We start from the raw sequence: 12,396 nt of genomic DNA, 5'->3' as shown, positions 1-12,396 counted from the left end.
ACCTCTCTGTGCTGCTATTGCCAAAAGCGTTCTCAAAGTCTCCGCCCTTGAGGTCGGCGAATAGACCTCTGTGAAGTGAACTCCCCGTCTCTGTGTGAATCCACGGGCCACTAATCTCGCTTTGTACTGTGGTTCTCCTGCTTCTGTGGGTTTAAGTCGGTAAACCCATCTGCAGCCCACAGCTTGCTGGTTAGCCGGCAGCTGTGTGAGTGAGAACACTCCAAGAGACTCCATTGAGTTCATCTCCTTCTGCATCGCCTCATGCCATTTGCTGGCTTCTTCCCGAGGCAACTTCTGAACATCCTCAAAGGATTCAGGTTCACATCTAGCCACACCAACCCAGACACTCGTGGCTTCATACCTTTCAGGTGGCTTCCCTTTGGTTGATCTTGCTGACCTCCTCAGCGTGAATTCTGGAACTGCGCCTGAATCACCTGGATCAACCCTACTATCTTCAGAAACATCCCCCTCTGACCTGCTGCGCCGTTTAGGGCGAACAGCTGGTCCTGCTTTTTCCAGCTTTTTTCTGGGGGACACACAGATCCCTAAACATTTTATGAATCTTTGTACTTTTGTCCATTTACTGTATTTACTTTCCCCGATTTGAACTATAAAATGGTGATTTTCTTGAGTCAAAATGAGAGTACCCCTAAACATTTTTTTTAAAGCACTAGTGGGGAGTGTGTGAGGAGAACCAGAGCTTACAGGGTTAACAGCTCATGAGGTGATGTCCTGTCCCTCAGGGTGCGTTCACATACGGGTTTCTGCTTCTTTTACTTTCTGTTTTGCTACAAGGGGAGAGATAACATGTCTTCTCGCTTTCCTAGACTGCTGATTTATTATGCCGCTGTAAATAAAGCTTCTTAGATTAGAAAGAAGCTGCGTACGGAGTGTTATTCTGTATGCCTGAGATTCCTCCATACAGGTTACACTGCTGATCGCTATACTCTGGTAGAAGCCGGGAGAAGCACTGAGACGCAGTGGAAGCATGCCGGATGTTCAATTTCACAGAGTGTTTATATGACACACCTGCACACAGCAGCCAACACACTAACATGTTCCACAGTTTGGAAAGCTCTGCCTTAGAATATAATACTACTCACAGTGTTAAAAAGCTCTGCAGCTTGTTCCAGCAGTCCCACCAAACCATTCTCTGAGAAATACCTTCCAGAGCACACTCCATCTTCATCTGGAGACAGAACATCATCAGAAACAGCAGACTCCTCAAGCACATTGGAGGAAATATTCTAAAAGACAGAACAATTGTTTGGTTCCAAGCTATTCAACCCTTTGCTTCTGCTATTGAAGCCTAGCTGAGCGGAGTGGTCAGTACAGTTTCTGGCCATGCCCTCATTTCATGGTGGATGTTCTCTGCAGTCCCTCTGGGGGCTGTGAAGTAGTTCAGGCAGTGAGGAGGGAGAAAATGAGGCATGAACCCTCCTGAAACTTTCCGGAGGTGCTAAGGCACCCATTGAGTCGTGTAATCCCATGTCTCCTACTTCAGGAGGCAGAATGGGAGCGACCTGGGAGCGAGCCTCTGCCAAGGAACGAGCCTCCTTAATTTGACTAAGGTTCCTCCGTAATTTGACTAATTGGCTAACTCATGAGACGCTCTTGATGCAAGATATGCAAGCAGTCTGTGCTGAAAGAATCAGGACTTTTGAAGGTATTTGAATGGTATTTGAGAGCTTTGAAAATCCCTGCAACAGCCAAGAAGAGGGCAGGATGCTTTATGTTTTCTTATGATTATTGGATGCAGTTTTCTTTCCCTCTGCCCTCCACTGCACAATGGGATGAGACATGTGTAGTCATTTGTTTCTTGGAAGAAGAAGAAGGGGAGGTAGACCTTTGATTTATGTCTTACAAGGAATTTAATATGGTTTTACTATGTTTATCCCCCCCACCTCAACTCAGGAGTGAATGGATGAAATTTATGACTACTTTCCGATGGGGCGGACTGCTAAGGAGAGACTGAATTTGAGAGAGAATGGATGTGTTTTGTACTGGAGGAGAAGGCATAGTAGTGTGGTATCCAATGGCTGAAAGAAAAGTTCTGGAAGATTCGACCTCCAAAATGTTTGACTGTGGTCTGATCACTGATCACTCCTTCAGGGTCAAATTCCACCTTGATGATAAGACAGTTGTCTTATCATTGAGATGGAATTTGACCTTGAAGGAGCACACAGATAAAACAAAACAAAAAAATTTTTTTTTCTTTCCAGTAGCACCTTAAAGACCAACTAAGTTAGTTCTTGGTATGAGCTTTCGTGTGCATGCACACTTCGTCAGATACACACATGCACACGAAAGCTCATACCAAGAACTAACTTAGTTGGTCTTTAAGGTGCTACTGGAAAGAAAAAAAATTTTTTTTTGTTTTGACTATGGCAGACCAACACGGCTACCTATCTGTAACAGATAAAACAGACACTGCAATATAACACTCAAGTAGGTAAAGATTTATGAATAGAACAAAGAGCGAGAGGACTTAGGTTGGAATAAGACACCAAAGTCTAGAAACAAAGATTAACGGAAACACATATGTTGTTATGGATTATATATACTTAGGTTTAATTGAGCTATTTGTTGTTTGCAGGGCTGTAAAGGGGCAGCTGAATTAATAATATTGGCAAGTGTGAAGTAATGTCAACTAGAGAGTAAGTGAGAACTGATGGAGCAGTGGGGGTACATCTTGGACATATCCTATATCGAGAGCAGGAAACCATTTTTCAAGAAACTGTATTAAATTGAATTAATTTGGTCTGATTTGTAATTCAGAAAATAAATAAAAATAATTGGCAAAAAAGAGTGGTCAGTACCTGTGTGGCCCATCTACCATAATCAGGACATTACATTTATCAACCTGGTACCTTATAGATATTTTGGGCTGCAATTCCCACCATCCACAGCTAACAAGGGCAATGGTCAGGGATGATGGGAGTTGTCATTCAACAAAAACAAGTGGAGGGCACCAGGGGAACGCTCACTTACACAAATAACAATTGTCTGTTTTTACCTGAAAGCTGACACTGCCAACTGGCAGGTAACTATGATCTTCCAGCATGCTCAGGTATTCAGCAACAAGAGCAGCAGCATGAACTAGACACATGGCAGCCTCTGTGTAACATTTTTTCTTAGCATGCTTCTCTGCCATGTTTTGGAGCCAGGTCAATCTTAAGTCAGGTGATGTCTGATATCCTTTGGCAATTCTAATAACAGAGCATAAAAGATGTATCTTTCATTTGTCTTGGGGTTAAATTAAAAGCACTTCATTTTCTTTTGTGGAGATGCCACATCATTTGCTAGGTATTAATTCTTACAGAGAATTGTGGATTTGAAGATAGCAGAAGCCTAACTAAATATTCTCTACAGCAAGGTTTACCAAACTTGGTTCTCCAGCTGTTTTTGGTCCACAACTCCCTCCATCCCTAGCTAGCAGGACCAGTGGTCAGGGATGATGGCAATTGTAGTCTAAAAACAGCTGGAGACCCAAGTTTGGGATGTTGTTGTTGTTTAGTCGTTTAGTCGTGTCCAACTCTTCGTGACCCCATGGACCAAAGGACACCAGGCACTCCTGTCTTCAAGTTTGGGATCCTCTGCTCTATAGCATTGTAAATACTTCATTTGTTCCACCAAACCTGGCATTACTTTTACTAATAAATGACTCTGACACTACAGAATTCCTTTCCAAGCACCTCCTTTCTAATACTTTCCATAATATTCTCTCTTTGTTCTCTTTAGATAGATTAGGAAAGAAAAATTATAAAAAATATTTTCAGACCTGCTAATATTGAGTTATTGTCAATGTGTAACATCCCAGGCAAAAACTGACTGAGTAGAAACGCTGCTAGAGAACCTATGCGGTGGATACAGAATGATCCAAGCTACACTGTGTATGCACATGCACATCTCTCTGGTCCTACCATCCCATTTTCAGAACAAGAGGGGAACAAGCAGATCACCAAGTGGGGTGTAACTGCAGAGTTGCCGTTCACAGAAAAGTGGTCCCACATCTGTAGGGTAACATTTAAAGGAATCTTGATATTATTCACAGTATTCACAGTAAAGGGACTACGAGAAGGCACACACCAACACAAAGCTTGGCCCCATCATGTTGACTTTCTCACTAACAAAATATCTGGGTCAAAATGTTTATCTACACTAAACCTGGTTAAATAGGCATTAACCCAGGATTTCATTCCCCATGGAATCTGATAACCACCATTTTCTAAATGGGCATAGAGATATTGTATAGAGAATTCCCAGGACTGTTTGTCAGAAGCCAAGGTACTGATAACTGATATAAATCTGTCATTGATGTATGCCCTTAATTGCACAGCAGATATTTTGTTTTTGACAAATTTAAATCTGAAAGGTTCTGCATCATTCATCGGAAATTGCTCAAGAGAAATATTAGTGAGCTCAACCTGTACATAAGATCCATGAGCATCTCTGGATCTTCCTGAAACTCTCGCATTTTCACTGTGTCTGACAATATGCTGTTCAGATTATACAACAGCTCTTCCACCTAAGCAAACAAACAAGTCCAACATTAAAATGAACAAATTACTGATGTGCAAATAAATATATTCTTTTTCATAATGAATATTTGAAAAGTCATATTTATGATGGAATTTTATTTTGAATATTTGTTTATTGCAGGGGTAGTCAACCTTTTATACCTACCACCCACTAATGCATCTTTCTTGATGGTAAAATTTCCTTACCGCCCACCAGTGCTCTGTGGAAGGAAGATTCAGCTTGTGCCATAGAACCCCCTACTGCCCACCTAGAATCCTGAAATGCCCACTATTGGGTGGTAGGGACCAGGTTGACAACCCCTGGTTTATTGCATTATCATACCTTTCCCCCAATTTTATCCTCACAACAACACTATGAGGCAGTTGAAATAAAATAAAATAAAATAAATAAAAAAATAAAAAATTCCTTTCAGTAGCACTTTAGAGCCCAACTAAGTTAGTTATTGGTATGAGCTTTCGTGTGCATGCACACCTCTTCAGATACCTATGAGGCAGGTTAGCCTGAGAGATTGTGGCTCAAGGCTCAAGGTCACCCAATGACTTTCATAGCTGAGCAGGGATTTTAACCCTGTTCTCCCAGGTCTTTGTCCAACACTCTAACCATGGCAGTACATTACACTACACTGGCTCTCTTTGTTGGGTTAATCTACAAAAATGGCATATCGTAATATTTTTTCTGAAGTGTTCAATTTGTGACAATTATGAAATTTGGGGAGTGGGCAACAACTAGATAATGTGGTAGACCTGCAAGTAAACACAACTACCATCCTTAAGGTTTCAGAACTAAATGATTCACTACACCAAGGATGTCAGAAAGCAAAGACTCAGCAAAGTTAATGCCATTATCCATCAGAGCCTTTTGCCAGCAATTCCACAACTAGATTCTGGTTGGGTAGATCTTTCAATGTTCAGTGCTGGTTCTTTGCTCTCCTCCTCCTTACCATTGTTGCCACCCTGCCTCTGAGACAATCCACAGAGGACGAGACATGCAGAGTTTTCAAGGACTTCTGGTTTGGCTGTGTCCCGAAACAGATCACTCGGAGATGAGCGCCATTGGGGGGGTGCTGGGGTGACGCGAGGGCAAAGCACACCCCAATATGCTCAAGAGGGTGTCTTGAGCCCAAAAGAGAAAGCAGCAGTGGCGCAAAAAGGCACAAAGGGTTGGCAGTGAGCCCACATTGGGAGCATGGGTCTTGGTAGGTTGCCAGAGAATGTTGACCTCTGATAATGGGTCCTGCTTCTTCTCCCTTGGGCTGGGAGCAAGACACAAAATGGTTTTCCAGGTGGTTCTGGTAGCTCTGTATGATCAGCTATCCTTGCGTCCGTCCTCCCTCACATGAATGCCAGCTGATTTTTGTGAGCATACAAATAATTAACTTTTGTCTAGTAACCTACTCAAATTTTGCACTAAAGTAGCAAAATGCCTTACCTGTCCCGGGAAGAGAGTTGGCTGCATGTCTACATCTTCCTCTGCATATGCCAAAATAGTTCGTAAAGACTTTCTGAGATACTCCTCGTTAAAATCTGATGCTTTACCAACCAGAGAAGCCAATGACATTGTCACTTGCATTTTGACTCTTGCAAAGTTCTTTTAAAAAACAGAAAAGGGAGTGTCAGATTGTACAAATGTATTGTACTGATTTTCCATTAGCTGGTTTTTGTTTGCATGAAATTTAAACCTCCCTTTGGCTTAGACAGAATTTGTTATAATGGATTAAATAAGCCCCACTAAAATAAATGGGATTTCCTTCCAAATAGTCATGGCATTATGAAAGCTACTCTTAGTTCATTTTGTGGAACAAATAAAATTCAGTTTCATAGGCACTGGGAATCTCACTAATTCTTTTTTTAAATTTTTATTTATTTTCATGGTACAGAAGATAAATTTTGTGAAAACAATTGTTACAACATTAAACAACAAATAACTTGTCCTGATGAAATTACAGACTTTTATCATGTCATGTGTTAAAGTTTCATTTGATTACTCCAAGAGTCTGAACAATTTATGTATTCAATAAACGTTTGTTATATGTTATAAAAGGATTGTGGATTGTGTTTGCCCTTTGCTGCTCTCACCTGGCATGCTATTGACCATACTCTGTCATACCAAGAGCCATACTTTTGGCCATACTTCGTTATACCAAGAATCAATGTTCAGCCCAACACCAGTTTTCCAACATCTGGCTATCATACAGGCGGTAGTCAACAGAAAGAGGTCATCTTCAGGATAATCATGAGCAGATGGGATCCTAAGCCCAAGTACTGCTGGTGCAGGGGACATTTCAATTGTTTTGTTGTATATCAAGCTTGTTTCTTTGAAGACAGCATTCCAGAAAGATTTGATGATGTCACAACCCCACCACATATGTAAATATGCACCTTTAGTAAATACCGTATTTTTCGCCCTATAGGACACACTTTTTCCCCTCCAAAAATGAAGGGGAAATGTGTGTGCGTCCTATGGGGCGAATGCAGGCTTTCGCTGAAGCCTGGAGAGCGAGAGGGGTTGGTGTGCACCGACCCCTCTCGCTCTCCAGGCTTCAGGAGAGCCGCAGCCGCAGCCCCGCAAGCTCCGGGGACAGTGGGGAGGCGCAGCGCGTCTCCCCGCTGTCCCTGGACCTGGTCTGCAGGTGGGCGGCGGGGAGAAGAGCGCTTCTCCCCGCTGCCTGTCCTGCAAGCTCCGGGGACAGCTGGGAGGCGCAGCGCGTCTTCCCGCTGTCCCTGGACCTGGACTGCAGGCTGGCAGCGGGGAGAAGAGCGCTTCTCCCCACTGCCTGCCCCGCAAGCTCCGGGGACAGCTGGGAGGCGCAGCGCGTCTTCCCGCTGTCCCCGGACCTGGTCTGCAGGCGGGCGGCAGGGAGAAGAGCGCTTCTCCCCGCTGCCTGCCCCGCAAGCTCTGGGGACAGCGGGGAGGCGCAGCGCGTCTTCCCGCTGTCCCCGGACCTGGACTGCAGGCGGGCGGTGGGGAGAAGAGCGCTTCTCCCTGCTGCCTGCCCCGCAAGCTCTGGGGACAGCTGGGAGGCACAGTGCGTCTCCCCGCTGCCGGCCCCACAAGCGCCTGGGGGGGAAATAATTTTTTTTCTTTATTTCCCCCCCAAAAAACTTGGTGCGTCCTATGGGCCGGTGCGTCCTATGGGGCGAAAAATACGGTATGCACGTTCCCTCCAACAATTGGGATTGACTTCCTTACATATTCAGGATAGCCTGCAGAAGTTTTAATGAGGCTTCCCTTATTTTTGCAGAAACTCACTGATTTATTCTGAGCTTCCCAAGGTAAGAGTGAGTTTAATAAACCAGATCAAATAAGAAATGTACAAATCTGTCAGTTTTGATTTTTCTCAGTTTCTCATTCTTAAATTAAGTTTGCCACATTTTCATATCAGTTTCATATCAGTTTGCAGTTTGATTTTCTTCTAATCTAATATACATATTTCCCCAAATATACCCATTTTTGCAAAGCAAATTCCTCTAATATGCAGTTTTGTTCATTACCTTCACAAATGCATGTATCTTTTTCTCCTAACACATGCATATTTGTATGCATTAATTGACTAGATAACTGCATTGAAACATTTGGCAAGTGTGAATTTCAAGGGATAGCTGTGTTTCAACTCTCATATAGTTTCAGAAAGTGCAGATTAGGAAGGTTTCCCTTTAAATGCAAACTGAATTGAATCTTTTCCTCCTTCCATAATCAATAGTAATAACAAGTTAAAATGAGGTTACATCATTAAAATGTTACTTCTCAAACCAAAGGCTACTAGACTATTATTCTCCCTTCCTGTAATGGTTGGGTCTCTCCCACAGAAGCGAGTCAACTCCGGCAGTAATTAACTCAAGTTTATTGCTCAAGACACACAAATCACTCTGGAACTCAGTCACTCAGTGACTGCTTCCAAATTAGCTGTTGCCAAGTCTGAGTTCCGCCCCTTCCTGGTCCCCACTTTCGCTTCCTTACCTGTTCACACCTCTCATTAATTCTTATGCACATCATCGGATGGGCTACTTCCGGTGGCCTTCCTTCTTATTCTCGGAGCTCAGGCTTCTACTGCTACTAGACTGCTCCTCCTGCCTAATAACCTCCTCCTCTCCCCCTCTGTCAGCAATGGGATGCAGCTGACACTCTCCTATCTTCTTTCAATTACAGGTTCCAGTTTACTCTTAACGGTTTGCATGCATACTGTTTTTAATGTATCATATAGTTCCATATTATGGGATTCAGAGTTACAAATCCTGTACATGAAGGCCAAAAAACTTGGGCCAGTGCAGCCTCATCATATATGGTATCCCTCAAACTGCATAGAGCTGCACAGTGTAGCATGGCCAGGCCATTTTCGGCTAGAAGGAAATAACTTCTACTAATATAAAGTAATTATATCAGGCAAACAGACAATGAAGTAGAATATACAGTGGTACCTTGGGTTAAGAACTTAATTCATTCCGGAGGTCTGTTCTTAACCTGAAACTGTTCTTAACCTGAAGCACCACTTTAGCTAATGGGGCCTCCTGCTGCTGCTGCACCGCCGCTGCACGATTTCTGTTCTCATCCTGAAGCAAAGTTCTTAACCCGAGGTACTATTTCTGGGTTAGCAGAGTTTGTAACCTGAAGTGTATGTAATGTGAGGTACCACTGTAATGTAATTATTCTGTGGGAAAACAAAATAAATGCAAACACTGAATCTGTGATTTAGGCTGTGAGTATCTAAGGAAGTATCTTACACTTATGCAACTGAAGCTGTATCTCATAAGGAGGTAAAGAGTAGCACAGGCTTGAATCCGAGTGGTATCCATGCTGCTGCTGCAGTGCTGAAGGAGTCTTTGACACAGGTCAGCACACTGCTCCACTTCCTCTTCAAAGAACAACTCTCCAAACTAAAGGAAGCAGAAGAAAAGACTGTAAGATGGTGTCATCATAAGAGCTTTAAAATGACCAGGTAGTAGTGAGAGGATTTTTTAAAAAGTTGCCTCTGTGCCTTCTGAGACAAGGGGTACCTCACCCAGGGGTTCAGAACCTGTGGTCCTCCAGATGTTGCTGGACTAGCCCTAGAGACCAGCCCTAGAGACCATGGCCTTTAATGAGGGAAGATTGGAATTGGACTCCAATGGAAGGTCACCCTGTATGGTGACCTGTGCCAGGAAAGTGACAAGGGCAGTGCAACCGTATTGATTCTCCATCTCTTCTGAAAGAAGTTCAGAGTCACAACAAGCGAGAGGACCCTTTTAGAGGCAGCCCTTCATTTAAAGAATGTTCTCCTCAGAGATGCTTGCCTGACACCATCTTTGATATTATTTAAGAATAAAGCAAAAACTTTTCTGTATCAGAAGATGTTTGAATGTTATTGCTCTTGGGAATGGCTGCAGTACTTAGTTTATTTTGTGATAATCATGTCATGGTTGTGGAAGATTTTGGTGTATGATGGTTTTGATGGCTTCACCAAATTCACTACTTAATCAATTTAACTTGATATTTAATGTATTTTTTTTATAAAAAAGGAAAATTACATTAAATATCAAGTTAAATTAATTAACATTTTTTGTATTGCTCATTGCCTTGAGATGTCTCAGTATAAGGCAATTCATAAATTTTATTAGATCTAATCTAATGATATAGGAACATCAAGTCAGCAGTGATGACTGCCAGTTTTGAATTCTTCATGTTCTGCAGCAGCAAGAAGAATTCATCAGTCCGGATTACGGTTCCAAAGAGGCACCACAACATCAGATGCTGTACAAACACAGCACACATCAGATATAACCCCCTTGGCCAGGCAGTTCTACTGAAATACATTATATATAATGCACAGCAAGATGCTGTGACAAGCTGGAAGCTTGAGAAGGGAGGAGGAGCTACTCCTTATACTTCTTTCTTCTTCTAAGAGATGTGTTGCATGTTGTGAGTTTTAACTACATGCATGACATTCTGAAAAAATGTTTTTAATTACAGAACAGTTTCATAAATACAATAAAACAAAAAATGATTCTGATAAGCTGGCATGTGGGAGAGCTCAGCTGGCAGAGCATGAGACTCTCAATCTCAGGGTCATGGGCTTGAGCCCCACACTGGGCAAATGATTCCTGCATTGCAGGGAGTTAGACGACAGAGTCCTCATGGTCCCTTCCAACTCTACTGTTCTATCACCAAAAAGACAGGTAAGAATGAACGTTTGTACAATAGGCACACCCACCATCCCTTATTGCTGTAAACTGGTAAGACAATTCCACTATACCAGATATTCTGTTTGCTTATTTCTCTGGCTATCCTAACATTGCTGAAATTCTTTGGATTTCATTGTCAAAGGAAAATGAACTATGCATACCTATGGTGCATGGTTAACTATTTACAATGGTAGCATAAACCACAGTGTCAAGTCATTTTGTCTAGAAGACAGATCTCTTCAATGGTACAGTAATTTTAATTGCAAGAGAGATTGTACAGATAACATGAAATAAGAGCTTAATCATGAATTTCAAAACAACTAGTGGCACTGCTCTGTAACTTGTTAACCAAGTCACATTTCAGGCAACACCGGCTCTTGTTTAGAAAGGCTATCCTGAGATTTTACATTTACACTTACACCTATACAATAGATTTCTTAAGAACCACCCTGATGGATCAGACCAAAGGCCAACTACTCCTAGATCTTTCCCACAGTGGCCAATGAGATGCCTCCAGCAAGTTCTCAAGCAGGGCACGAGGGCAAGAGCCCATCTCATACTGTTTTACCAACCCAACTGGTACGTAGAAATATGTTGCCTCTGATTCTGGAGGTCGCATATAGCCATAACAGTCATCAACAGCTGAATCTGGTGGCACTACGTGAATATGTGCTTCCTTTGGTCTGTCCTGAACCTCCCGCTATTCAGTTTCACTGGATGACAACATTTCCTAGTATTATTCTCTATCACAGATACTTTTTTAAGTCTTTAACATGTCCCTCCTTCCTCTTCTTTTCTCTAAGCTAAGAAGGTTGTATCCTTTCCACAAAGCTGAGCTGCTCCACCCAATGACCTTTTTCTACAACACTGGGTATGTACAATTTCTTCAGAGGTTTATTCCTAACAATAAAACATTTGCAGGATGGTAAATGTAGCTAATGAGTTCTGTCTCTTGAACTTCACCTTGATGACAACTAAGCAAGCCATTACATAAAATGTTGCCCAGGTTTGTATTCTGGTTTTTCTTTCTTTCTGAGGATGGATCACAAGGCCTGTCTTTCTCTGCTATTTTAAAATTTAAAGAAATCTAAGTAATAACCCATCAATCTTATTCTATCTCATTTTCTGCCATGTGTACCACCAGCAACTCAAACTCTGGAAACAGAAGTCTCCACTCACTGAGTTATCAAATGCATGTACAATTTTGTGAAAAGGTTACCTTGAGGGCTCTTGCACAGGGATAACAGTGCAATGTTTTGAGAGTATCACAAGGGGTTTGAGCTTCAATAATGTGCCCTTCAGGATCCTAACAAAGAACCTGATAACATAAGTAAGCCAAGTACTTACCTTGACAATTAATGCTCGGAGAGTAGCAAAGCAATGAGTCAAGTAGGTTGTGCTCTGATCACAGGTCAAAGAATTTACAAGGACTTTCAACACACCTCCCAAGACATTATCTCTGCAATCCATAGCTGAAGTCGCCTACATCACAGAAGAGGATTCTTAAAAAACAGAGTTTATGCTATACTAGTGCCAGTCTTGACACAATAAGATAGCCCTGAGCAATAGACAGAAATTACCTTGATGCTTTTCACAGTAGAGGGGAGAAGGCATATAGCTACAAAAGATTTGTTAAGAGTGTATTCACGTACAGGGATTTTCAAGCATTACATTCAATGAGTGTAATGATCTAAGACCC

At 42.3% G+C, this 12,396-nt stretch overlaps 1 protein-coding gene across 6 annotated transcripts in view; it reads right to left on the bottom strand.

Moving 5' to 3' along the window:
• DOCK8 (dedicator of cytokinesis 8) overlaps positions 1-12,396 on the bottom strand; it is a 141,011-nt gene that overhangs the window by 25,026 nt on the left and 103,589 nt on the right. For all 6 annotated transcript variants that reach the window (XM_083576453.1, XM_083576450.1, XM_083576452.1 and 3 more), the window contains 6 exons: positions 12,045-12,179; positions 9,261-9,413; positions 5,971-6,129; positions 4,428-4,528; positions 3,017-3,209; positions 1,104-1,247 (listed from right to left, as the gene is read on the bottom strand). In XM_083576453.1, coding sequence (XP_083432579.1) covers positions 1,104-1,247; positions 3,017-3,209; positions 4,428-4,528; positions 5,971-6,129; positions 9,261-9,413; positions 12,045-12,179 — 885 coding nt within the window. The remainder of the gene's footprint in view (positions 1-1,103; positions 1,248-3,016; positions 3,210-4,427; positions 4,529-5,970; positions 6,130-9,260; positions 9,414-12,044; positions 12,180-12,396) is intronic.

The sequence above is a fragment of the Podarcis filfolensis genome (assembly GCF_964270895.1).
Source record: "Podarcis filfolensis genome assembly, chromosome: 11".
NCBI lineage: Eukaryota > Metazoa > Chordata > Lepidosauria > Squamata > Lacertidae > Podarcis > Podarcis filfolensis.
Note: the sequence above shows the minus strand (reverse complement) of the source record. Positions and strands in the feature narration are given on the sequence as shown.